This window comes from Blennius ocellaris (assembly GCF_963422515.1).
Source record: "Blennius ocellaris genome assembly, chromosome: 22".
Lineage (NCBI taxonomy): Eukaryota > Metazoa > Chordata > Actinopteri > Blenniiformes > Blenniidae > Blennius > Blennius ocellaris.
In genome coordinates, this window is record NC_137671.1 from 13,702,775 (window position 1) to 13,729,591 (window position 26,817).

Consider the following 26,817-nt stretch of genomic DNA (forward strand, 5'->3'; position numbering starts at 1 on the left):
AGAACTTACCAGACACGACACCAGATGTCGCCTCTGTTACACGAGATTAATAAAAGGTTTGCCGCTTTAAATGTTTCTATATTTCTAGAAGATGCATGGGGCGGATATCTGCTTACTTTAGGTAACCACCATAGTCTTAACAGCTTTGCCCCCGGATGGAGGCTGTCCTCGTTGATTTGCTGAGGAGCGCACGGTATGGATATGGTCAGATTTTGCGCACAGACTATTAACGATCAAACTCGGTTTTTGGAGATAGGCCCTAATATTAATCATTACATAGAGTGAACACAGTTAACTAGATGTCCTTTGATTTTAGGTTTCACAAGGCGTGCTCCCTCCCATTTTCACTGCTTCTCCTTTTCACCCTCAAGGCGCAGTGCGCTTTTACGCACGGCGCGTCGGAGAGCGGAGTGTCATGCGGGCGCTATGCGCTTGAGGTTCTCTCAGTTGAAGCTGCCAGCCTCCCCCAGAAGATGATCCTGCTGCTCGGGCTGCTTTTTATTCTCAGTGAAGCACCGAGCCTGTGCTTGGAGCAGCACGGGTCGTTTCTCTTCGATGGAGACTTCCGTCACTTCGCCGTGGCCAATGACACGGTTTACATCGCCACCGAGGAGAAGCTGTACCAGCTGAACCACGACCTGACCCCGGTCCACAGTCTGACCCAGAAAGGAGTCCTGAAGCGGGGTGATGACCCGGACGACCCACCGGGCACGGAGTACTTCTCCAGAGTTTCTGGTGCCGCTGACTGGAACTCCACTTTCAGGATCAATATTTTATTGCCGTTTGCAGAGAATCGGTCTGTGATCAGCTGCGGTGTGACCGACAATGAGTGTGGATACTGCGAGATTCTGGACCTGAAGAACATCTCCAACATCCTGCACAGGGAAAACTTCCAGGTGGGACCGAAACGCAGCAACGGGTCCGTTGGTTTTCTGGTGACTCTGAAGAACACGCCGCCTCGTCGGGACACTTTTATTCTGACTGCGATAGGACGGGACGGGTCTGGAGAGGGGAAATGTGCCTCCGATTCCCAAACTGTAAACCTCCATAACACTGACAGCAACCCGAACAACGGGGGGATATTTTCTCTGAACGCGGAGTCTGAAAAACCAGCCATCAAAAGTAAAGTGAACTTGGAGTTCGTGGACGGATTTCAGGTGGACTCGATCATATATCTGCTCTCCAATGTGCCATCAGGCGCTAAAGACAACCAGGTCCGTCTCATTTGGCTCGAAGACAAATTAAAGAAACAGGAGACTCTGAAGTCTCTGAGGGGCGCGACTCTCCGCCTCTTCGGCGGTGCAGAGGCCGGCAGGCTGCTGGCCTCCTCGGTCATCCCGGGCGGTCTGCCGGGGCTGTGGAGCGGCGTGTTCAGTGTGGATGGAGGACAGAGCAACACCCAGCTGCTGCTGTTTGACATCAGCCCGGACCTCTCAGGAGACCCCGACAACGATCCACACTTTTACTTCAGCAAGGACTCAAGAGGCACCGTGAGTCTCACACGCTTTACTCTTAATACATGTCAAATCACAGGCATATTGAAATGTCCAGATCAGACCAGGACAGTGAAGGATGGTCAAAAAGAAATACTTCTAATAGCTTCTAATAATAACTTGAAATATGCTATTTAATGAAGGTTTTTTTTTTTTTTACATCAGAATTGTTTTCGCAATAATTTAAAACAAAAAAATTAAGAGTTTGCTTGTTGCTATTCCCTCTCTTTTATACACTTAGTGCTTATTTTCAGATGTCTGTAAATAGCAGGTGTAATGCTCAGTGTGTTTCTGTTTCTCAGTCAAAGATGCTGCGTCCAGAGGCCGTCCTCCTCAGACGGAGCTACATGACCTCTGTTCTGGCAGTGAGGCAGAGAGGATGGATGGTTTTCTTCATCGGGACGGGAGACGGGCAGCTCATCAAGGTGTGTGACAGAAGTTATTCTTCCAATCCAACATGAAGTCTGAACGAAGAATATTCATTTGTCTTCTCAACTGCAGAAAACTAAGTTTAGTTTCTAGATGCAAACAGATGAGATAATTGATTTTTCACAGGAGGCGAAATGGAATCTGAGCTTCAAAACTTCATCACAGTCCCTTTTACCATGACATTTTTACTTAAGCCTGAACCTGGTTGCATCACTCCTTCCCCATTAGTAAATAGTAACATGAAGAAACACAGTGGAAGTGACGCAACACAGATAAGTCGGAGGTTTTTATTCTGCACACTTCGTGTTTTTCTTTGCCGGCCTGAGCTGTGACTTCCGTCCGAAGACTAAATTGCGCCTCCATTAGCAGTGAGAGAGATCAGTGAGTTGAGGTTTACCTCCGCAACCTTTAATGGTGCCGGTCATTAGCTCGTGGTCGAGCCGATGAAATCTTGCAGTGGCTGCAAGAAACGCTCCTCCACTTCTATCTTGTCCCATCAGCCTCTGATTGCAGGAGAATGTATTCATAGTCTTTGCAGTCCTGTGACCATTAAAACCCTACTGCACATGAAAATGTTGTATAAAATGTCTGCCAACCCAAAAGATGCTGTAACTGAGGTCCATGTGATACTGTAGTGGTGACTCAAGTGGTTGAGGGGCCCCCAGGGAAAGCTAATTCAGTTAATTCTATAAGTTCTATAAGTTTCCTTTAAAAAGCTCTAATTAATAAAGTCAATGGAAAGACACAACCCCTGTTGGTACCAAAGCCTCCCTCACTCTGACAAATCACATTCTGGATCTGGTTTGAAGTTGAAGTTACTTTGTCAGAACACTAAGCGACTTGTACTCTTGTCGTCAGCTTGCTGTGGACAGGAAGTACCACACCGCCTGTCCCAGAGTGCTCTACAGGTCCAACGAGGACCGCCGGGTGTTTCCCAGAATGCACCTGGATCCAGTGGATCACAGACACGTGTACGTGCCGTTTCAAAACGAGGTAGCTATCGTTACGACCGCGACACACACCCAGTGGTGTTCCTTTTGCATTTGCTGTATTTTCAAGTGTGGTCTTTGTTCCCAGATGAAGCGTGTGGCCGTAGCACAATGCAGCACATACACAACCCTACAGGAGTGTTGGGTCGCTCACGATCCACACTGTGTGTGGTGCGCCGGCACAACCAGGTGAGGAAGGAGCTCCGGTCATCGCTCAAGCGTCAATCAGTTCATGACCTGGACTGAAACACGCTTGTCTCTCCAAAGTTGTAGGTTTGAAGGAGACTGTGAGGATTCAGACTGGCTGTCCATCCCCGACCTTTACCAGCAGAAGATGGTTTCCCACAAAGTCCTTCAAGACTCGACGGGAGAGGTTCAGACCCCCGTCACACGTTCACGACTCAAATCGACTGCGGCTCCTTTGTTTGACCAGTCGCGGTGTTTTGTTTCCCTCTCAGCTCACACTGAACATCCAGACTCACGTGAAGATGAGCAAAGAGACGCTCGCCTGTCAAATCTCCCCGGCGTCTGGAGAACCTTGCAGGAAAGGCCCTCCTCCACAGTTCCCACGATGCACCTGCATCCTTTCCGATCGCACCTTTCCTCCAGAAGGTTGGTGATTCAGAATCAGTAATGAAGGAAATGCTGAACTGAATGGGCTCATCTGTTGTCTAATGACATTAAAGCTTCTAAAATGAGGAAACGGAGGTGGTGTTTTTGCTCGACAGGCCTGCGTGTCGCTGTAAAGATGAAACTCGGATCAACGTATCTGGAGCAACAACTGCAGTTAATGAACTGTTCTGAGAACAGCGAACTACCAACTCCTGTCTGGTAAGTCCAGACATTAGAAGATAAATGAGCGGTGGTCACAGTGGGCTTTTAACAGACTGCATCCGATATTCAGCAATTGGGGAAAAAAGGCCTTAAGAGTTTCACACCACAGGGGAGAGCAAAGGAAGTAAAATCAACCACGTTCGTCACTAATTAATGACCATCTTGACCAATGCCTGCGAAGTTACGTGCAACCCTCAAGACAAAGACGGAACGCTTTGTAAATGCGGATTATTTCACCTCCACTTTACACAGAGGTTAGTAGAAAGAAAGCATAACAGGACACACCCTTCCTCCAGATGGTCACGTGTTGAAATCGCTTCGGTGCTTGAGTTTTCTGTGGGTACCTTCACAGTCCCACCGCCTTAAACGGCCTGTTGGTGCGAGCTGTCCGGGATGAATCCTGCTTTTGCCCATTGTTTAGCTCGTATATCAGCTCCCGAGTCCAAGAGGATGCACATTTCAGATCGAATCCGATTGGCTGTTCATTGAAATTACGAGTCACTGTGATGTTTGAAGTCCCTCCTGCTGAAATCACCTCCAATTTATGTTTCGTCTTCAGGTGCCAGCGGTGTATAAAGGCCGGCTGTGGATGGAGCAACAACCGCTGCACCTGGGCTAACGAAGGAGTGCTGAATGTATTAATGTCTTTCTTTTTTATGTAATGCTGACTCATTTGAGATTTAAGAAAGATGCTCCATCACTCCAGTCTTTTCTTTCCTCCTCCTGCAGGACAGTGTTTGTCAAACGCTGCAGTCTGAGCTGAACTCTTCTGTGAGTCTCCTCCTCCTCTTCCTCCTCCTCCTCACTCTGGACAGTCCATTGTATTGACAGTGTTTTTCTCTCCCGGTCAGAAGCCTGAGATCTCCTCCATCACCCCCAGCATGGTGTCTTTCTATGGAAGAAACCACGCGGTGCTGTCGGGTCGTGACCTCAGCGCAGTGACCGCAGTGAGGATGCAGCCAGACCTGGACTGTACGACGCAGGAGTGAGTCGCTTCACACACGTCCGAGGAAAAGCGAGGCAACGTTTGTAGTTTTTAATTTGTTCGTGTGCTTCCGCCCAGGTCTCCTGTGTGGAACAACACCGGCACGAGTTTGACCTTCCACATTCCCAGTTCAAAAAATAAGGAGACGGTGAGAGCGTGCGCTCTCCTTCCAGACGGCAGTTGCCATGGCGACGCCAGCATCACCTACCGGTCGTCGCCTTCCTGTAGAGACGTTTCGCCGAGGAACTCCTGGATCAGGTAGCCTGGACTGACTGACGACTTGATGCTTGTGACAAAACAATTAATGAGTCAAAGTGTGACTGGAAATGAAAAGTGACTCAGCAGCTCCAGAAAAATGTTTTGACAAACTAAAACCGTGAGTAGTTTCAAGAGCAAAGATCAATATGTATTTAGTCTCTTTCTCCGTGTATTTAAATGTAAACCGACTTCGAAAGTTAATCTGACGAATGCAGTCATCCATCAAAGACCAGACAACGGATAATATTTACAACTGTTTTTCATTCCAAACCCTCCGTTTGTTTTGTTCTCTGGCAATTTGACCTTACATGTCACGCAATCAAAAATAGTCCCTCAGATCTCACAAAATTCGGATGTTTTATATTCTGGATTTGTATTGCGTCTGCACTGCCGTCAATACTTTTTTAAATGATCAAGTAAACATTTCAGATCAAGTATTTCATATTGTTTTGGTTTTTTTCCACCTATTTGAATGATAGATTTTATTGAAAAAGCTTAATATCATTATAAATCGAAATGTAAAATTGACGCTACTGGATAATATTTCTGCGTTAGTGTCCAGTCGCCACCTTTGTGTTGACTTGGCAGGATGGTTTCATTTTGACTCGGGTTTCATAGCTAAACCATTTCTTCTTCACTTCTGTAAAAGCCTGACCGACAGGTACATCTTCATCTGCCATTTTTAGAGATCTTCTTCCGCATCTTCGATTTTTGAGAATTAGCTCTTCCTCTGTCGTGGCCGCCGTCGTAGCCTTGTATGGTAGAATAATGGTGGCTGTGTGGATTGTTTTAGCTATGAGCTACATTTACTACAAATAACCACGTTTTTTTTTTTTTTTAAACAGGTCAACATCTAGTTCTAAGATTAACTTCTAGGTTTTTTTTTAATAGAGAATTGTGGAAAGTTTTTTTTAATCAACGTTTCGTACCGTGAGCTGCCGTCTCGACACTGATAACTAAAAAAAGGGCTTCACAGTTAGATATTTTTGGATCTACCCACAATGCTTTGTCATTCGGTTTTATAGATTTCACTGCGACCTATTCTAGGAAGCCATGTAAGTAACTGTGGAACACTTGTGGGTCATATGGTGCGGACAGAGAGCTGCTTCCTCAAAACAACGTCTTTCACCGGCGAGCCACTTCCTCTTTTTGCAGTGCAGCAAGTGCCACTTCGTCTTCAGCGCGTCTGACAAGCTCCAGACGTAGTAGAAATTTATGGCCCCAGAAGTTAAACACAACTGCTGTTTGAATGTCGACTTGTTGTTTTCGGTCATGGGCGCGAACTGTTTGAACCCTAAACCCTCGTTAATGGATCTAGAAACTGACCTGCTGCGATGTCTTCCGCAGTGGGGGGAGGAGGATCACCCTCACCGGATCTCACCTGGAGTTCGTGGAAGGGGTCGTACACAGCCACGCCCCTCAGGAGGTCCAACTTCCCATTAACCATGACTATCTGGTGGGTGTGTCGACAAGCACAGGGTCCCTTAGGAGCTTTAACCTCGTTCATTTTACATCGTTGCTTAATATCTTTATCCGTATAAGACACAGGATTCTTATTGCTATCAGGCGGGGGTGACAGAAGCTGTAAAGTTACCTGAATGTCAAGATCCACAGTTTTTTGGTTTTTTTTTGTCCATGCGATATTTGAGAAATCAAAAATAGATTCCAAACGAGCGTCAGTTGTGTTGTAAAGTTTAAAATCCGTTGCAGAAGCTCACCTACGAGTCACCCGCAGCTCCACATCTCGGCAAGGTTTCCAGCAGTTCCGTTCTTCTGAGAGTCGCCAACGAGACATTGCGGTGCTCCTCGACCATAACCTACCACCCAGACCCCAAGTTCGTCAGCTTCACCTCCTCGCGGTCGGGCGACAACGTCCACATCATCATCCAGGTTTAATTTTCTTCTGGCTTGCCTCTGGCGTGAAACGACTCCCAACATGTGCCAGATCCACATTCTGTTTCTGCGCTCGTTCCAGAAAAAAGCCGACAAGCTGGAGATGACGACGGCGGAGTTGTCGGTGTGGGGGGAGCAGGGGGGGAAACGATACCCCTGCATCATGGAGGACAAAGACGAGAGCAACGAGACAGACTTCTTTAACTGTGAGATTCAAAGTCCACCCAACGCCAAGTTCCAGAGGTTAATGGTAAATGTCTCGGCCACACTTAAACGGGTTCTTTTATCGCAATGTGGAACATTTATGTAAACCTCGATTTTAACAGGGTAAATGTGGAAAAATCAAATGACTGAAAGGGGTCGTATTATCCAGCTTTACAACTCTTCCTCATGGTCTCCTCGCTCGAGAAAACTTGTATTTAAAGTTTCTCTTTGATTCTCCTCCATTAGAATATCGGATCCTAGGTCTGTGTGAGCTGGACTGGCTCCGCCCACACACGCCCATCTATGGGAAGAGGAGGACGTACTTCCTCTCGTGGCGCCATGTGCCAGAGCAGAGCTGCCTGATTGTGGGAGGAGTCAAAGGGGGAGGAGCCTACCTTGATTGTGATTGGCTAAACCCCCGATGACACTATATAGGGTTTGATCTCTGATTGGCTGCTTGGAGCAACACACTTTTTTAAAGAGAGAGAGAGGACACACTTTCTTCACTTCTGGGTTGTCGTTCCAGGTGTGGAGACGATATTACCATTGGAAAACCATTATAGAGTCAATTCTTCATAATATGACCCCTTTAAAAAAAATCAGTTACTACAGATTTGTGTAAAAACAAGAAATAACAGCAATGGCAGACACATCAAACTATGATTGCCAGTTGCTTCCAAGAGCCTCCAACTATAAATCCATGTTTTATTGGAAATGCACCAATATTTACTTTGTCAGCGCGAGTTTATGGTTGATTTGATGAGCTTCACTCTTAATGTGTGGGAGGTGACGGCTCTGTTTGGCTGAGGAGATTATTAGGTTTTACCAGTGTTTCTTATCATGCAGGAGAGGTCATCGACCGGGCTGTTAAAATATTAAAGCAGAAGGAGAAATAAATATCAAAGAGGAAGATAAATCTTTTAATTCCCTCCTCATACTGACTCCAGTTCACGTGTCGGGTTGAAAATGTGTCGAAAATCCATCTGAGAATCACTAAAAATGTACCTTTTCTTGCCGATTAAAATGGGACTACTGTTCTCCGTCAGATACAATATGGAGACAAGACGGTGCCGCTGGAGCAGAGCCAGAACTCGCTGATGTTGCTGGTGCTGCTCGCCCTCGTGCTGCTGCCCTGCATCATTGTCGGTACGTCCCAACGCTCACGTCCGTCCCTCAGAGACGGTCAACGGGGTCCAGTCTCGCACCGAGGGGGACTCGTTCCCCTGCGCAGTGACACGTGTGTGACTGGTTTTGTCTCCCAGCGGTGGTGGTCGTCTCCCGGAGGCAACAGAAGAAGCTCAACGCTCAGATGAACAGGTTCATGGAAGACCTGGAGCTCGACATCAGGAATGACATCAGACAAGGTCCGTCACGATAATGTGGAACAAAAATCTTTAAAAAAATAAAATAAAAAAAATGCTTCATATTGCTTTGTATTTATCATATAAAGCATCATAACTAAATAAATCAATCATTTCTATCGTGCTTTTGTCAAACATTTAAAAATTGCAGACGATTTTGGTTTCTTTTTTCCAAAAGTTTTTCAAAAGAAAAACAACTTATGTATTCACTTTCTGTGAATAAACTGTAATCGGCTTCAAAACCATTTTTAAACCTTACGTCTTTATGCACTAACTTTAAATTCAGTTTAATTGATGCTCTTATTGGCTTTTAAATCTGCACAAGTGTTTCTTTTATTGTTGTTTTCGTTTAGCTCGGCTGCAGCGGGTTTCCTTTCTGCAATCGCAAGTGAAACCGTGACTGATCCTGTCTGATAGACGTCACACCCTTTATCACACACTTCACTATCTTCACTTCGCACATATATTTAAAGTTCCCCTTTTCCTGGTATGCAATGTATCCTCTGCAATGGTGTGTTGTTGGGGTTTTTTTTTCGCCCTGTTTTCTTCAGTTAAACTTGTCACACAAACGACCTGTAATAATATCAACTGAAAAAGCTTCTTTGACGGCCACATTTCCACCAATCAGCACTGCGGGGCTGTAAAACCAGCACCAGTCAGCATTTTCACTACCTCATATTTTTAGTTTTTTTTGTGTGTGTTTGCAGACTTCGTCACAAGGTTACTTTTCACCTGACAAACTGCTTTTGTCCGTTTTCCACGACGGCAGTTTCACTCGACTGTGTTCCGCAGGTTTTGTGGATCTGCAGACGGAGAGGGCCGACCTCATGGAAAACGTCGGCGCCATCCCCTTCCTGGACTACAAACACTTTGCGTCCAGAATTTTCTTCCCAGAGGTGAAACAAAGTTGCCCCCCCCCCAAAATTTTTTTTATTCTAGAGTTAAATCTTTGAGAAATTAAGTTTTAACTTCCTTCTTCTTTGATTGCCAGAGTGAATCTCTGATGGCTCTGTGTGTCCGAGACATCGGTCAGGTAATATTGACATCCAGTTGTTTTGGCGCCACGGCGGGCGACCTCTGACCTCTGACCTGTGTTTGATCCCGATGTCAGGATGTGGTGAAGCTGGATGAGTGTTGCCAGGGTTTATCCAGGCTCCTCCAGGATCGGCTCTTCCTCACGTCGATGGTTCATGCCCTGGAGGAGCAGAAGAGCTTCACCATCAAAGACAAGTCCGTTTTGGTCTTTTATTTTTTTATTTTTTGCCTCAGATGCAATAAAATAGTGTTCCTGTCTTATTCTTGTAAATTACTCACTTTCTGCCTTTTATTCACCGCTGGAGTAAACCGCTTATGAACGATGGCAGAAACAAAAGCTGCTCTTTCAACATATTATCTTCAAAAGAAACACAACAAGCTCATTTTTCTTACCCCCCCTCCTCTGTTCTGTTCCAGGTGCGCGTTGGCGTCTCTGCTCACCGTGGCGCTTCACGGGAACCTGTCGTACCTGACGGAGGTGATGGAGGTCCTGCTGAAGGACCTGATGCAGCAGAGCAGCAACGCTCAGCCCAAACTCCTCCTGCGGCGCACCGAGTCCACGGTGGAGAAGCTGCTGACCAACTGGATGTCCATCTGCCTCTACGGCTTCCTGCGGGTCTGTGGCTGACCTTCTCAACCCTCGCGTGCCTTAAACGTTGTTGCAATGCTCTGAAGGCAAATATTGTCTCTACTGAGCATGTGCAGAAGAAATATTTACTATAAGCCGTCAGATAAAGAATGTCAGAGATACTTCTTAGGATAGTCTTCCTTTAAAGAAAAAAAAAAAAAAGGTCCAGTCCACTGAGTGCAATATTATTTAAGTGTGTAAAAAAGAAGAAAATATACCAATGGGTACATGATAGCAGTTGTGTATCACGAATAACCACAAGTTCCACTCAGACAAACAAACTAAGAATGAATTTGTCACATTTGGAGTAAATGAACCATATAAAATCCATCCATCCATCCATCCATTGACTACCGCTTATCCGGGGCCGGGTCGGAGAGGCAGCAGTCTGAGCAGAGTTGCCCAGACTTCCCTCACCCCAGACACTTCCTCCAGCTCCTCCGGTGGCACCCCAAGGCGTTCCCAGGCCAGCCGAGAGACATAGTCCCTCCAGCGTGTCCTGGGTCTGCCCCGAGGCCTCCTACCGGAGGGACATGCCCGGAACACCTCCCTAGGGAGGCGTCCGGGGGGCATCCGAAACAGGTGCCCGAGCCACCTCAGCTGGTTCCTCTCGATGTGGAGGAGCAGCGGCTCTACTCCGAGCTCCTCCCTGGTGACTGAGCTCCTCTCCCTATCTCTAAGGGTGACTGAGCTCCTCACCCTATCTCTAAGGGTGGCTGAGCTCCTCACCCTATCTCTAAGGGTGGCTGAGCTCCTCACCCTATCTCTAAGGGTGACTGAGCTCCTCACCCTATCTCTAAGGGTGACTGAGCTCCTCACCCTATCTCTAAGGGTACGCCCAGACACCCTACGGAGGAAGCTCATTTCAGCCGCTTGTATCCGGGATCTCGTTCTTTCGGTCATGACCCATAGTTCATGACCATAGGTGAGGGTAGGAACAAATTTGAGTTACATAAAATGTCAAATAAAACTGCATCTCTCTTAATTTACAATATAATGAAGGAGTTTTTATGTTGTTGACCATAATATTATGTTGACTTTTTAATGTAATTAACAACAATCTCTATGATAAAGTTAAAACTATAACCCCTCATGCTTTATTCTCACCTTTGACTCACGTCCATACTCGTTTGAAATACTGGACAGATAATCGTTTCGACACAAAGGGTGATGTAAACAGGATGCCTTTCTGCGAAGCGGCAAAAAAAAAGAACACACAGTTACTCCACAGAGACCAAATGCAAATTTGGAAATCAAGTTGTTTTTTTCACGTTCCAGTCCTGCAACATGTGACTGGACCGCCTCACATCCAGACACCTTCCGAGGAGAAATCACTCCCATGATGGAGGCCGACTGTCACACTGTGAATATGAGTGACCTCTGTGCAGCGTCAACCACAAAGCCTGCACACACACACACACACACACACACACACACACACACTTCTGTTTCAGAAATGTGTAAATGTCAGCGCTAAGTTTAGACGTGTCTGACTACGGCTTTGCAGCTTCGCATGAACTCTCAAATGTTTTGTTGGAAAAGTGTGTCTCTCAGGGAGACGAAGAGTTCGGCTGCCTTCCGGTTCATTGAGCCATAAAGCAAGTAAATAACGCCTCACACATGATATCCACCTAGAAAAGGCTCACTTTAGCTGCAAGCACAAATAAAGCAGACGCTTATGCACAAGTAAATTCTCACGAAACATCTGGTGCATGTTTGTCACGGCCCAAAATTCTAATTTTTAATTTTTTAAGATGCAATCGGAGGTCATTATCATCTTACCTGGTTAATATGAACTAAACAAAACACCACAAGCAGTGATAAGGAAAGCAAGATGGAATCAAAACACAAAGCATGAGGCATAAACCTCATCATATAGAAGAATCTTTCCTCAGGCTGACCTCAAGCTGTATGATCACAACATAATAGGCTTTAAATAATGACAGAATTATTTAGTTGTTTTTGCACATCCAAGAATCAGTACATAGAAAAAGTCTTAATTTAAAAGAAAATCTTTTTACAAATATAAATAAATGTAATTATTTAAAGAAAATCAACTGCTGTTCCTCTGTGCTTTTATACATGCAATAACATGCATTTCTTCTTAATAACAAGAGCAAAATATAAAAGCTAATTATTTGAATTATTATTAAAAAAAATCAGTATTTTGCTTTAGACTCCTCAAACGGCATTATCTCTTCATCCTGTAGCTTTTAATTCTTTTTTAAAATTCATTCACTGCTTCAATGATCTTTCTTTCCAGGTCTTTGTAAAACAGTGTCACCCTCAATGAATTGATAAGAACGAGCAGGTAAATTAAAAAGGCTCAGTTCATGGACGATACGTTTCAGCCGGTAACATTATAAAAACAGCCTAAATGACGACGACTTCGTCCTTCCATGTTTGTCACTGTCCATCCGCACGTGCAAAAAGCCTCTGTAAGAGCCCAAACCCATTGAAAGGTGAATTTTCTGTCCTATGGATCTCTGCTTAACGGACTTAAAGGAAACAAAGTTGTGTTCTTTGTGTTTTATTTTGCTGTTGAAAGAAATCAAAATTTAAATGTGGAAAAAAAACAAAAAAAACCCTTCTGTATCTGACCACAGAAAGACGTCACGTGACCTGAGTTGAGGGTTTTTTTTGCGTCTTGTTGCAGGAAAGCGTGGGCCAGCACCTGTTCCTGATGGTCAGCGCTCTGTCGCAGCAGATCGCCAAGGGGCCGGTGGACTGCGTCACGGAGAAGGCTCTGTACACGCTCAGCGAGGACTGGCTGCTGTGGCAGGCCCCCGACTTCCAAACAGTGGTACACACACACACACACACACACACACACACACACACACACACACACACACACACACACACACACACACACACACACACACGCACACACACACCCGAGAATGTACGCAGGAAATTTAGCACAGTTGGACTCGTGGTTGCAATACCAGGTCTCGCCTCTTGAGGTGCCGTCAAGCAAATCTTTGAATTTTGCATTTTACTCAAACTGAAATTAAAAACTCTTATCAGGCAGAAGACAAAGCTGTTTTCTGTTGACTGCAATGCCAATATCTCGGCTTGTTTTCCCGCCTGGATATACAAACTATTCTTTAAACACACACACTGTGCACACACACTTCAGGTCACGCAGAGGATGTAGTCATTTCACTGGGTTGAGCGCAGTAGAAGTAGATTGTATCTGTTGGAAGTTAACCATTAAAACTTCCTGATTCTTACTTCTGTTTTTTTTTTTTTTGTCTTTCTGTTTTGCACATGCTGTTCAAACTTACACAGCGCTGCACGAATTCTCATTCATAGCAGGAAAAAAATTAATAAAGTGATTTAATTTGATTAAATTCTGATGCACTGAAACTTCAGCGGTGGCGCTGGAAGTGTGGAGGCCGCGTGCAACAGCCAACCACTTCCTCCACCAAGTATCTCAAGTATATCAGCAGTATACCGCTGCTTGTCTTGAACAATACCAAAAGAACAACTTCCGGACGGTTGCATATCTGAAACACTTCCTCGCAATGCTTGAAGATCTTTTAGGATATGTGATTATAAAATACTAAGAGGATTATAAAAGGCACAGGGAGAACGTGCAAACTGAAAACAGGAACGTTCCAATTGTGAATTATCCCCGCACCTCTGTGGAGTGAACGAGGGACAGGAATCCTCACGCAGTGAGAATCGATCATTGACGAGAAGAAAAATACAAATATCGACGAGTTTGAGGAAATTGTCTCAGTTTCTGTTTCAGAAGTCGTCGAAAAACCACAGTGAAACTGAAAAAGTGGCTGTTGTGAGTGAAAATGAGACCGCAGTGTTTTTTTGTTTAGAGCTCAACACCTCTTATAAACATTTATAATGCTTCAGCTAATGACCCCCCCCTACCAAAAAAAAAATATATATATATATTTTCAGGTTCTCTAAAGCCAGGACGTCAACATTTACAAGCGAAACCTTCATATGAATTTTAAATCGTGAAACGCGGCTGGACTGACTGATGCAAGGAAGCAGCTGCTCTCAGAGGAAACTTATTTCTGAGACCTTCATAGTCGCATGCGTGGTTTTTATTTTGACACCGGCGTCGACGGCTTTGCTCAGCATGAGCATGAAACGCAACAAACCAGAGAATCTCAGAATAACACAAGACGTGAACCGGTGACACAGATGCAGGTAAATTGCGGCGAAACCCTGAACGGTTAAAAAAAGAAAAATTCTTTGTTTTAATGAAGTTTTAGGGCTAAAAGTGAAATTGACTGTAGATCTGAACAGCTATAAAAACAAACAAACAAACAAACAAAACAGTGGATAAACAAGAATCTTTATTTTCTTCTTTTAAAATATATTTTTGTGAAAGAAAACTAGTTTTGTCAAATTTTTCCCGTTTTCTCATAAATGTTCTTGTGTGAATTTTGCTCTAAAAGCTGTTTTGCATGTTTATCGGAGCCACACGTTTTTGTTTTTTATATTAATGTTGCATAAATAACAAGTAGAGTTTATTTACAGTTACACATTTACACTTTTGTGACTGTCAAAGCAAAGTCATATATGCGATGTTACTAATGAAACTCCATACAAATGAAATGGATCCACATATCCACCAGAATGATTCCTCATTACTGGTTTATTAACAACTAAATGTAAAAAAAAAAAAAAAAAAAGGCCAATAATCTATAATCTGGGACCGTCCAGCTCGTCAATTTAAATAAAGCTGGTGTATCAGATAGTACATATCTGATCCAGTTTCACCGCCGGCCCTTGTTGTGTGCGTTTCCACGGGAACAAGATGGCGACTGATGGCGTCACGTCTGGTGAGACGCAGGCGCCGCTGCAGCCGCACCTTTGAATCGGCAGTTGTGGTGGTTTATTGTAGAAAAAAAAAAAAACGAGATATGAATTTCTGTTCCAGGAAGAAGAGAGGAAGTAAAAAAAAAAAAAAAAGGAGGAGGAAGTGATTTTTTTTTTTTTTAAACCAATGACACAAGAGCTGATTTACGGAAGAGGATTAGGGCCACTGTGGAAAAAAAAACCCTGAGTTCTGACTTTTTTCCTCAGAATTCTGAGTTTAAAGTCAGAACTCTGAGTGTAAAAGTCAGAACTCTGAGTTTAGTGTCAGAATTCTGAGTTTAAAAGTTAGAATTCTGAGTTTAAAAGTCAGAACCCTGAGTTTAAAAGTTAGAATTCTGACTTTAAAAGTCAGAATTCTGAGTTTAAAAGTTAGAATTCTGAGATTAAAAGTCTGAATTCTGAGTTTAAAGTCAGAACTCTGAGTTTAAAGTCAGAATTCTGAGAAAAAAAAGTCAGAATTCTGAGTTTAAAGTCAGAATTCAGGGTTTTTTCCCCACAGTGGCCCTCATCCTCTTCCGTACTGATTGGCCTCAAGGAGCGAGGATCTATTTGTTTGACCGTTTCCTCCCGGGCTGTGCAGAAGCTGCGGGTGCTGTTCGCCGTGGGCACCGGCGACGAGGTGAGCGAGCCGCTGGAGGTGGAGGCGCTCAGCTGCGACACGGTGGAGCAGGTCAAAGACAAAATCCTGGCCACCTTCAAGGCCAAGTTCGGGTTCCCGTACAACACGGCGGCGAGGGACGCCCGCATCGGTACGTGGCGACGCGTCGTACGTCATTACGTAATGACGCTGAAAATAGTTGACTGTACTACAATGAGGGGGGGAAAAAATCAGTTTACAAAGGTATAAAGCAAAGGAAAACGTTATGAATGATCATTTTTTTAATGTAATTACAGTTTATGACAACTTCCACTGTGGTTGAAATGACATTTTCCTCGATAACCTTTTAAATTAATCTTGTAAAAGTTGAAATATTTACCCAGGACGTAATGAAGCGGCTCTATTAAGCCAGGGCACGAGTGGCGAGGGGTCAAAGGTCAAAGGTCACACGCTCCGGGACCGACGGGCCCGTTTCTCTCACCTCCGGGCTTTTTAATATTCTTATGATACCATTATATTTATTTATTTATTTGGTGAATTAATTTTCACGAGAGACCATGTTTTCCATGACCCCCAAAGCATTTGAAGTTTTATCATTCAATTACACCCCTTCTTATCTTGTCTGTATTTGTGTCCCGGACCTCGACACACAAAGTCGTACCGGCAGCTTTAAAGTGTGTTTGAACTTTTGCTTAATTCAGTATGAGTGCATTCCTCCACTGCATTAAACCAATATGGTTTCAAACCACACAAGCAGTGTGGTTCTATTAACCCCTGACGTTGCGGCGGCAGAGTTTGAAAAGGACGGCTCGTTTGTTCCCCTGGAGGAAGTGGATTCCAGCTCCGGGGTCCTCGGAGACGTCACCATGCTGAACACCATGAGGCACTACAAGGTGAGAGGAGAGACACCAAAAAAAAAGTAATCTGACGCGGGGAGATCCATGTGGTTAGCAAAAAAAAACATGCGGCTTCCTCTGAGGGAAACTTTTATTTCAGGTACTTTAACACCGGCTGCTTGAACAGAGACTTCCTCTGTGGAAAAAGACACTAATAAGAGCACTGAGGGATAATATATGATCTATAATGGATTCTAATGGGATCACTGAGTGGTTCTGATTCCATCGTCCACCACCGTGAGGAAAAAGATGCTCCCGCGTCACAACTGAGGCCACTTTGTTCCCCGCCAACGGGCAGTAAATGGGAAATCCTCTTAAATAGGATGTAAATAGAGCGTCTCGGCGCCGCGTCGCCACGGATCCATTTCACCAGTCAGTTTCCCTGCAGGTGGACGACGGCGCGACGGTCAAGGTGCTTTCGAGGAAGAGTCACCCCCCGCTGAGTCCGCAGGGCAGCTTGAAAGGTGAGAACTGGAAACGTCCACTATTAGTGGCCTGTTTTGTCTTCATTTGCGTCACTCATCCTCTCCTATCTCGTCTGTTCTTTCTACTCTATTTTTTATACCTTTATTTTACCACATTTCTATTATCTATCTATTTATTATGATTTTTTAGTTTTTTTTTTAATTCTATTCCATTATATTTGTTCTTTAACTTTCATTTGCTTCCTTTTAGGTGAAAATGAAATTCAGGGATGATTAAAAAAAAAAAAAAAGGTAGTTCCTGCAGTAATGCTCATTATGCTTAATGAACTCTGTATGTATACGTCTAATCTCTTATCATAAAAAAACACATTTTTCTATTTTATTTTTTTTACATTTTGATCGTTTTTCCACATTTCTATTATTTATCTATTATCATCATTTCTTTTTTATTATATTTTATTTATTTATTTCCCCCCAAGCTTTGTTAAAAACTGGGTCATTTACTTCCCTTAAGGTGGAAGTGAAATTCAGGGATTGGAGGAAGAAAAACAAAAAAGTAGTTCCTACAATAATGTGCATTATGCTTAATGACCTCTGTATACGTCAGTCTAAATTGATTTTAATGCTTTAATTAAAAAAGATAAAACTGAAAAAAAAATGTAATGATGTTGATTTTAAAAATAATAAAAACGCAAATAAGTAGCTCAAAATGTCTTTGTCTTAATTCAAAGTGTGAGAAAACTCAGGAGCCACTTCTAATGTTGACAATAACTAAATAAAAACAGTAGATTATGGTGCAAATTATACTTTAAGTTAAATGAAACTTTTAAAACAAAAGCATGTTTCCTTAAAGAAAACTGGTCAATTACAACAATTTATTTCTAATTTCCATTTCCATACATTCATGGATGTTGTATAAATGTTTGTGTTACAATATGTTTACTTTTTTAATAAAAAAAATTAAAAGATCCATTAATTTGTTAATATTGTACCGTGTGAGGTGGGAGACATTCACACACATTCACAATATACCGATCTTATATATATATATAAATATATTTTTTAAATCCATTGATTTGTTGATCTTTTCCTCAGATGATGAGAACTTCTCGGGGAAATACTTCCACTTGGTAAGAAACACTTCGTCTCCTCAGTGTGAAGTTTATCACTGATTATTTAATTTAACAGTGGAAAATTGTCCAATTTCATTTAAGTGGTTAAAAAAAACAAAGGAGTGACTGGTGTTTGAAATGTACACGTCCTTCCTTGCCAGCAGGTGGCAGTAGGGAGCATCAACACTGACTTGTTAATGCAAGACAATAGAACGAGTGAGCTGTAGTGACAAGAAAACGATGGATAAATATTTGAAAATGGTATTTTTCCATTCTTTTTTTATTCTATAGAAAGAACGTATTATTATTCTATCTTATATTATTAGAATAGTTTTGCTCCACTTCTTTTTTCCTGATTGAAGGATTTCCCTCAGAATAAAATCAGCAAAAATATTGACATTAAATGTGCTGAGTAAATTGGATTGGTAGCGTGTACCTGGATTCTTTTGTGATAAAGGATGAATAAAAAAAAAAAATGCTGAATTCATAAAGGTTGTTTGTTTTGTTTGTTGTTTATTTTTGTTCTGGGTCCTGCAGATCGACCCGGACGTGGTGGAGGACCAGAGGAAGAGCCCCGAGAGGAAGAAGCTGAAAGTGAAGGAGGTGCACCTCACCAAGCTGCTCTCCACCAAGGCAAGGAGGAACCAGGGAACCCCGCTCGCGCGTCCTGCCGCCAGCGGGGTTCCTGACCCGCTTCTCCTCCCTGTGGCCACCAGGTGGCGGTGCACTCGTACGTGGAGAACCTGTTCAGGGCCATCTGGGGCACGTCGCAGAGCAAGCCGCCGCACGCCGTCAGGTACTTCTTCGGCTTCCTGGACGCCCAGGCCGACGGCATGAAGATAAGCGACCCGGACGTTTTGCACATCTGGAAGACCAACAGGTACGTGGCGGCGTGTTTCGAAAGAGGCGCGTGTGAACGTGTACGCTCGGTGGGCTAACCGCGGTGTCGCACTCCAGCCTGCCGCTTCGCTTCTGGATCAACATCCTGAAAAACCCGCAGTTCGTGTTCGACATGGAGAAGAGTCCACATCTGGACGGCTGCCTGTCCGTCATCGCCCAGGCCTTCATGGACTCCTTCTCCCTGAGCGAGACGCAGCTGGGGAAGGTGAGCGGAGACGCTTCAGGTGTGGGTTGTTTTGTTTTTTTTGTGTGTTTCTTTAAATTTCACGTTTCCGATGGCGTTCCAGCACGCGCCGACCAACAAGCTCCTCTACGCCAAGGACATCCCCAAGTTCAAGCAGGAGGTGAAGGCCTACTACAAGCAGATCAGAGACCCGCCGCACGTCACCGAGGCCCAGTTCCAGGACTTCCTGCGGGAGGAGTCCAAGGTCAAGAGTCGCCACAATGAGCGAACGAACGAATATCGCAGAAAGTGTAATCGCCGCTCTCGTTTTCAGAAGCACGAGAACGAGTTCAACGAGGCCGCCGCCCTCAGGGAGCTCTACAAATTCATCCAGCGCTACTTCGCAGAGGTCAGAGCAAAAAATTTTTTTTGCTGAGTCATGGTTTCACGGTTTGACAATGTAAAGTTGACTTGACTTTTGCTACGTTAGAATTATCTCTCGATAAGACGCAGTTTTAAATAGAGTTTTCCAGAGCTGCTGCTTCTCTCTGGAAATCATAGGATTTTTCTAAACATCAAAGTCAGTGCCTTCATAAATAAAAGCTGTATTTTTTTCCGCTGAAATAATATCATAATAGCCAATAATGTGCAAAATGTGGCCATTTTAGGTGTAATAAACACAATAATAACACATATGGCACATTTCTCAATTTGTAGCTGCACATTTAGAAAAAAAAGAAAGAAAAAAGACTTTACCAAAACCGACACTGAAAATAGAACGGTTGTTATTAGTTAATAGTCAAATCTATTTGAGATGATGTGAAACTGTGAGGAGGAAACATTTGCGAGTTCCCCTCGACTGATCGGGCTCATTTCCTACTCTTGTGTGCAGAAGTACTTTTCTACTACTTTGTGTGTGTGTGTGTGTGTGTTCTCTAAACTCTCCTGCTCCTCCACCAAATGCAGTCTGAAACTTGCTTTTGGGTTTTGTGGTCAGATCAAAGAGAAGCTGGACCAGAACGGCGCCCCCGCTGAGCTGGCGGAGCAACTGCAGCACGTCAGAGACTCTTTCACTGGACTGAAGAGCTGCTCCTGGAACTGATCCTGGAACTGATCCTGGAACTGAGCCGGACCCCCCGTGGAGATAGGAGACTCTGAACCGGCTGGACGTTTCCCTGCTGCTTCAGCAGGAAGAAAAGGGAAAAAGACGGTCGGGAGACGTTTGATCGCTTGAAGTGTCGTCGTTTTATTTTTTTTTTCAATATCAGCTCCGACACGTAAACAAGTTTGTCGATACAAAAATCAAACCCTGAGATCGTCGCGATTTTATAAAACAAGACAAAAAAAGGTGCAACAAGTTCACATCCGTGTAAAAACAGAACAAAAAAAAGGTTTTCTCTTCCATATTTAAGGAATCATGCCAATAAATAAAGTTTGTATTTACAAGCGGTGTCACTCCTGGTTTTAGAGGCCTGCTGATGCAGCGTAGGGGTCAGAGGTCAGAGGTCAGAGGTCAGGCCCCGGTCCCTCGGCTCCAGAGATCCCAGCTCCTCCAGCTGCTGCTGCTGAGCGCTTTCCAGGTTCTCCAGCCGCTGGCGGAGCAGCGTCAGCTCCTCCTGCTTCACGGGGAGACGGTGGACTGAGGCAGGCCTCCTCTCCTCCCGGGTCCCCCCCCCCCCCCCCTCCGTGCTACATCTACTGTCCCACTCTGTTCTGACTGTCTGTCGCCTTCATATATTCGTCATGACATCATTATCACCGCTGACAGGACGCTTACATTCCTCAGCAACACCGCCATGACGTCACAGAGACGCCTGTTAAAAGCTAAAGTCTCTATTTGTCACTTGATTTTTTTAACGCCAACTGAAAATCGGTTGGTTTGACATTTCGCCGCCGGGACGGAGGTGTGACTCGTGTGTCGTCTGTACTCACTGTGCCGGTGGACGACGGCCCCTCCGGCCCGAGGGCGAAGAAGGGGGGGGCGGGGCCCGAGCCGGGCGGAGCCTGGCCGGCCAGGAGGAGACGCTGGAACTCGCTGTGCCGCTGCTGCAGCTCCTTCAGACGCCGCCTCAGCAGCGCCTGCTCGTCCGAGAACGACGGGCGTCTGGAGGGAGACAGTGAGATCAGATCTGGCGCGCCGCCGTCACTCCTCTTCGGCTCGTAGTCCCTTCCATACTTTTTGGCGGCGGCGGCGGCCTCCAGCTCCAGCTCCTCCACCTTCGCCTCCAGCAGCTGAATTCTATCCTGCTGTCGCTTCTCTTTGCTCTCAGTCAGGGTTTTTCTCTGAGGAGTGAAGCGTAGAGAGCACATGGTAAACGACCAGGAGAGAGAGAGAGTGGAGAAAGCCATCCTGCACTGGGTGGAGCTCCACCTTCTTCTGCGCCGCCGCCGCCCTCTGCAGCTTCTCTTTCACCCCACGGTATTTCCGCTGCAGCTCGGCGTCGTGCTCCTGCAGCTTGTGTTTCTCCTCCAGCCAGTCGACCCGACGCTCCTCCAGCAGCCTGACGCACGGCGACAAGGAAGGGGAGAACGACCTGAGTGGACGAGGGGGGGGGGGGGGGGGATGATGGGTAACCCAGCGACAGGCGGGGGCGTGCGTACCTCTCGGCCTCCTGCTGGCTCTTCTCCGCCTGAGCCCGGGCCGTCCTCACGTCCTCCCTCAGACGCTCCAGCGTCTCCCGCAGACGCCGGTTTGCCGCCGTCAGGTCGCTCTCGGAGTGCGACAGCGCCGCCACCTGGACGCCGAGTTCCTGGTTCTGCTGTTGGGTCAAGACGAGCAGCGATCAGATTGATTCTACCAGCACCTCTTTAAAGTAAAAGAAGAAGAGATAAAAGTTGAATTTTTACCATCTGTAGGTCCGTCATCTCGGCTTTTTGTCTTTCAAGCTCGTCCAGCTGGGAGCTCTGCTGCTGGAGTTTGTTTCTAAAAGACAGAACGCAACACATACAAGGCAGTTAAAAGACGATCGCAGCATTCACTTGTTTTGGATCTTGATCATTAAATTAAACGAGAACCTGGAGCCACATGCTTAAAAAATAAATAAATATGATCAGCAAAAAGGGCATTAAATATATATATATATATATATATATATATATATATATATATATATATATAAAGCTCACGTGAAGTATTAACATTTTGGATGTTATCTTGCATAAGCAGAGGATTGCAAACATACTGCATCTTCACAGCTGGCCTGCAATACTCCATTACACCTTGTGAGGCAGCAGCGAGTCACATTAGAGTTTAGTTTGTTTGCAATAATCCATCGAAACGGCGGGAGGTGACCTCAGGTGCTGCAGCTCCCTGCGGGCGGATTCTTCTCCTTGCTGAGCTTTTCTGAGCCGCTCCTCCCGCTCCTCCCTCTGGGCGTCGTCCGAGGCGTCCTCCTGCACCCTCTGCTGCTCCAGTCCGGCCAGACGGGTCTCCAGCTGCAACCTCATGACGGCAAGACAGACGGGACTCGGTCAGGGGAATGTGTGGCGACGATCAAAACCCCATGACCTTGAATGACGTGGCTCACTTTTCTTCATGCAGGGCGGCGGTGGAGCGGAGCGCCTCCTCCCGGGCGCCCTGCACCTTCCTCACCAGCTCCCTCTCTTTCTCCACAAGAGCCTCCTTGTGGCGTTCCAGCGTGGCCTTGAGGACCTCCAGGTCGGCCTGCAGGCCTGCGACACGTCAAACACAGTGTGAAAAAGCTGAGGAGGAGGAGTTAGTCGGAAACAAGACACGTGAAACGTATGAATTTTACAGTTCCGACGCTGAAAACACCAACTAAACCCCGTAATTGTGTCGCCTTATCTCATCGGTGCTACCGACCGTCCACGTGGCTCTGCAGCGTGACCCTCTCTCTCTCCAGCTCCTCTTTAGAGCGAGCGCACTCCAGCCTCACGCTGGCGATCTCCTGTTTATGTGAATGCTTCAGGCTCTGGATCTGGAAGAACGTTCAAGAGACGGGACGATACAAACGTTTTCCAAGTTTCTCCTATGACACTGGAACGATGGCGTTCCCCCCGTCCCCCCCCCCCCCGACATACCTGGCACGTGAGCGAGTTGACCTCCCGCTCGGCTCGGTGCAGTTTCCCGGTGAGCTGGCCGTTCTGCTCGTGGCTCAGGTGAAGCTCGCTCCCCGTCCGCTCCAGCTCCTGTTGCAGCGACTGACGCTCCGCCTCCATCGTCTTCAGCAGGGCCCGGGCCTCGCTCAGCTGCCGGGTCTGGAGGCGCTGCTCGCTCTCGGCCTGCTGGCCCAGGTGCTCCTTCTGCGCCCGCAGCTCCGCCGCCTCCGCCTCCAGGCCCTTCACCCGCAGGTGGAGCTGCGCTCTCTCCCCCAGCAGGGTCTCCATTCGCTTCCCGTCGCGCTGGGCCTCCGACCCCCGGTACTGAGCCACCAGGTCCTCCTGCTCCTTCTTCAGGTAACAGAGCTGCCGGCCGGAGATCAAACCTCTGGTCACCTTGTTTTAACTTCAACAAGTTAAAACAAGGTCCTCCTGCTCCTTCTTCAGGTAACAGAGCTGCCGGCCGGAGATCAAACCTCTGGTCACCTTGTTTTAACTTCAGCCCCCCCCCCCCCCCCGAGTGCTGGACGGCGGCTCCCCACCCACCTCCGCCTCGTAGCGGATCCTCCGCTCCTCCAGGACGAGGGCGCTCTGTTGCCTCTGGTGCTCCATCTGGGACTGGAGGAGGTTGTTCTCGTACCGCAGCTTGTAGTACTCCGACCTGTACTTCTCCGCCTCCTGCTCGCACGGTGGGAGGAGGAGGAGGAGGAGGGAGGAGGCAAGGAAGAGCAATCAAGTGGACTGCATGGGAATTAGCCGCTGCTCTCGCGAGTCGCCACTTGGAAATGATTCTTGAAAGCCGGCGAGCGCCCATTTGTTTCCTTCCGTGAATATCTTAGTATGAATCTCTCTCAGTAGCAGCTTTTTGTATTCGACTATTTACCAAATTAAAAACTCCCAACGTGATTTGATTCACTAAAGCAATTCCAAATGTATTACTATCCTATTACTACTTGTGATTTTGGTCTGAAATTGTTTTGCTTTTTTAAAGCATTTACTTAATAGAAGTCATGTCAGAAGCCCGATGCTTATTATTGTGATGCCCCAGGTTCGGCTGGGAACAGAAAAATGTAAAAGGCCGGAAAATTAAAAAATATTTTGAAATAGCCTGATCTAGAATTAGTAGCAACACCTCTTGCATCGACAACAATGCAATTAATAGTTTCACTAATCGGAACTACAGGGATTCATCAATTTTCTCCCATTACAGTTCAATTAGACTAAACTGATTTTATGTTCCAGAAATGTCTCCCATTATTGTCCCACATAAAGGCAACTGGTGACTTAACATATCTACACTTTGTAAAAATAGTAACTATTCCTAATAATGTATTTTTCGCCGGGGAGTTGTCGAATCGTATGATGATTTTTATTGTGAACGGAAAAGCCGCCGTCGTCACCGACGACTAGTGAAAAAGTCCTGACCTCCTCCAGCTTGTTGAACTGCTCCCTGACTGGAGCCTCCATCTCCTGCTGCACCTCAGCTCTGAGTAGCTCCAGCCGCTGCGGCGTCATCACCTGCCCAACACGCAATTCAAAACGTCAGTCACGAGGAAGCCCAAGTCGGAATGTGTGACTTTCCAGAGAGGAGGGAGGGAGGGAGGGAGGGAGGCCGCTGTGTGCGAGGTCATGTACCTGCCGCCGGAGCTCCTCCAGCTCCCGGTTTCTATTCAACAGGTCGTCTCGCTGCTCGGTCAGCAGCAGCTGGAACTTCTCCTGCTGGGCCTGTTTATCGCTCAGCAGGCGCCTCAACTCGCCCTGCGCCCGCGTGAACTCCTCCTGCAGACTAAGAAGAGCACGGAGCAAATGAAAACTTCCGCCACGGTACAACTGGACGCTGTCAAAGACAGACGTTACCCTGCAACGGTAAAGCAACTTGTATGAAACTATATTCCACTGTTGAGTTGTTTGTAGTGTGAATCCAATAATAGTTTCTGGGAACGTTACGGAGCTTAGATAGATATCTTTGGATTTGCGTGTACCTGGCATGTTCGGCCTTCAGCGTCTGGAAGTTGGTCCTGTGGTTTTCGCTCTTCATCCGCTCGTCAATGAGCATCTTCTGCAGCTCCAGCTCGGCTCCCTCCAGCCCCGCCGACAGCCCCAGCAGGGCTGCGGATTTCCCCATCCCCGACTCCAGGTCTGGGACGAGCGGCAGGGACTGGCCGAGGACGGAAGAGGTCATCTCACCTCTGCGGCGAAGGAAACGAGTCAGGAGGAGAGAGGAGAGACAAGACTGGGCGAAGCTGCAGCGACGAGTCACAACGTTGGTCTGGAAGCGCTCCGATTTGTTCTATTCATTCAGGCGAAGAGTGGCCATGAAGAGCAGAGAAGTGGAGCCCGGTTTTGTTGTCAGTAACCATGGAGGCTTCAAGAAGAGTCCCTCAGCTACTTGTTAAAATCTCTCAGATCAATCTCAAGTGATTAGCAGACCGGTCTCCAGGGCTTCTGGCTCTGTTGTGGATACGAAGGCTTTCTGGCTGATTAGAGACATTAAATCACTTCATATCAAGCGTGGTGTCTTGGCTCGGAGCCCAACTAAAGTCAAGCAATCAATTTAAATAAATAAAAAAGCTAACTTGAGCTGCTTGCTTCCTGGGAAACAGAGGACTGTCTGAGCTTTGCTCAGTGTTGTGCACTGGAAATACAATTTTTAGAATCTGAAGACGGAGGTCTTGTCTTTAAACCTTCACTGCAGCAAATATTTTTCAAATTCCGCGCCCCGTTGTTATGCTAACTAGCCCGTCAGCAGCGCCCGTGTTTCGGATCAATTGGTTTCCCTGTTAACTGGTGACCAACTTCCTTTAGCGCCTGGTGTTGCGGCTAAAACAATTCCATAGCCGTGCTGACAAACGCCGTTTAGCCACATTTACAATAAAGATTCGAAGTGCCGGACGCTTTGTGGGTCATATTTTAACATTTGATGCGACGAGCCGCAGTAAAGACGGATGTCAAAGAACGTTGGTCACCAGTTAACAGGGAAACCAGTTAATTCGAAACACCAGGTGACCAACTTCCTTTATCGGACAAGTTTTTTTTTACGTCAACTTATTGACAAAGTCCGGGAACTACAGTTTTAATGAACATCAATTTGTATCCCAGAAAAGGCATTCTTGTGAGTCCAACGGCAGCAAATAAAACATGTTGATGTTTAAGAAATTAGCGGAACACTTGTATAAAAGCCAAGTAAAGCATAGGCATTGTTAGCACGATGCTAATGTAATATAGACGTAGCCTGAGAAACCACTTTGTCTTTTAAAGCACCGTAAAAATATGCGCCTATCTCTTTTACACATCTGGAGCTGAAAAGCACAAACCTTCACGCAGCTTTGGATCCCTTTCTTGACTCTTTAGCCGCTAGCTGGCTAATCGGAACCATCGGAACTACAAAGCGAGGAATCATGGGAGCAGCTTCCCGGCATGCATTGCTCACTCTTCTTCTTCTTCTGCAAAATCGACGCCGGACGAGTCACATCACTTGGTTATTGCTGCCACCTGCTGGATATTAGACAAATTCCATCGCGAGTCTTTTCTCTCTATTGAGATGAGATTCCAGCAATGCAGGTACTTGATCAGTGTTGATGCTGAAATACTTTATATATATATATTTTTTTTTAAACAAAGACTGAAATTTGGTTTGACATTTTAATACATGATTAAATAAACAGATTGTTCGTTTATATTTATCTGCCTCACTCAGTCTG

At 45.9% G+C, this 26,817-nt stretch overlaps 2 protein-coding genes across 2 annotated transcripts; one reads left to right on the top strand and one right to left on the bottom strand.

Annotated features, from left to right (window-relative positions):
* Positions 1–473: 473 nt before the first annotated feature.
* plxnc1 (plexin C1) lies at positions 474–20,450 on the top strand (the record flags this gene model as incomplete). Its single annotated transcript, XM_080518612.1, has 31 exons — positions 474–1,490; positions 1,796–1,918; positions 2,781–2,915; positions 3,000–3,100; positions 3,179–3,284; positions 3,370–3,523; positions 3,640–3,742; positions 4,305–4,380; positions 4,475–4,516; positions 4,597–4,730; positions 4,809–4,988; positions 6,336–6,444; positions 6,699–6,878; positions 6,964–7,131; positions 8,132–8,231; positions 8,348–8,449; positions 9,239–9,342; positions 9,438–9,479; positions 9,558–9,676; positions 9,899–10,097; positions 12,766–12,912; positions 15,544–15,712; positions 16,354–16,454; positions 16,846–16,921; positions 17,978–18,012; positions 18,532–18,627; positions 18,711–18,874; positions 18,952–19,099; positions 19,182–19,322; positions 19,392–19,466; positions 20,055–20,450. The coding sequence occupies 31 exons, from the start codon at positions 474–476 to the stop codon at positions 20,157–20,159; spliced, it is 4,551 nt and encodes a 1,516-aa protein (XP_080374738.1). The 3' UTR covers positions 20,160–20,450.
* cep83 (centrosomal protein 83) lies at positions 20,084–26,484 on the bottom strand. The gene is made up of 16 exons (XM_080518494.1): positions 26,431–26,484; positions 25,099–25,305; positions 24,752–24,902; positions 24,542–24,634; positions 23,663–23,794; positions 23,099–23,482; positions 22,881–22,995; positions 22,585–22,729; positions 22,350–22,499; positions 21,905–21,980; positions 21,659–21,816; positions 21,429–21,558; positions 21,234–21,340; positions 20,990–21,161; positions 20,502–20,676; positions 20,084–20,235 (listed from the first exon to the last, which is right to left on the bottom strand). Exons 2-15 carry the CDS (start codon positions 25,296–25,298, stop codon positions 20,557–20,559), a joined length of 2,133 nt encoding a protein of 710 aa, XP_080374620.1. The 5' UTR covers positions 25,299–25,305; positions 26,431–26,484; the 3' UTR covers positions 20,084–20,235; positions 20,502–20,556.
* Between the last annotated feature and the right edge of the window lie 333 nt (positions 26,485–26,817).

Coding starts and splice junctions, on each gene's coding strand:
- cep83 (XM_080518494.1), bottom strand. CDS start 25,298: ATGACCTCTTCCGTCCTCGGCCAGTCCCTGCCGCTCGTCCCAGACCTG. Junction 21,981..22,349: donor AGGGAGCTGCAGCACCTGAG/GTCACCTCCCGC, acceptor TCTGTCTTTTAG/AAACAAACTCCAGCAGCAGA. Junction 21,162..21,233: donor GCCGCCGCCGCCGCCAAAAA/GTATGGAAGGGA, acceptor GTCTCCCTCCAG/ACGCCCGTCGTTCTCGGACG.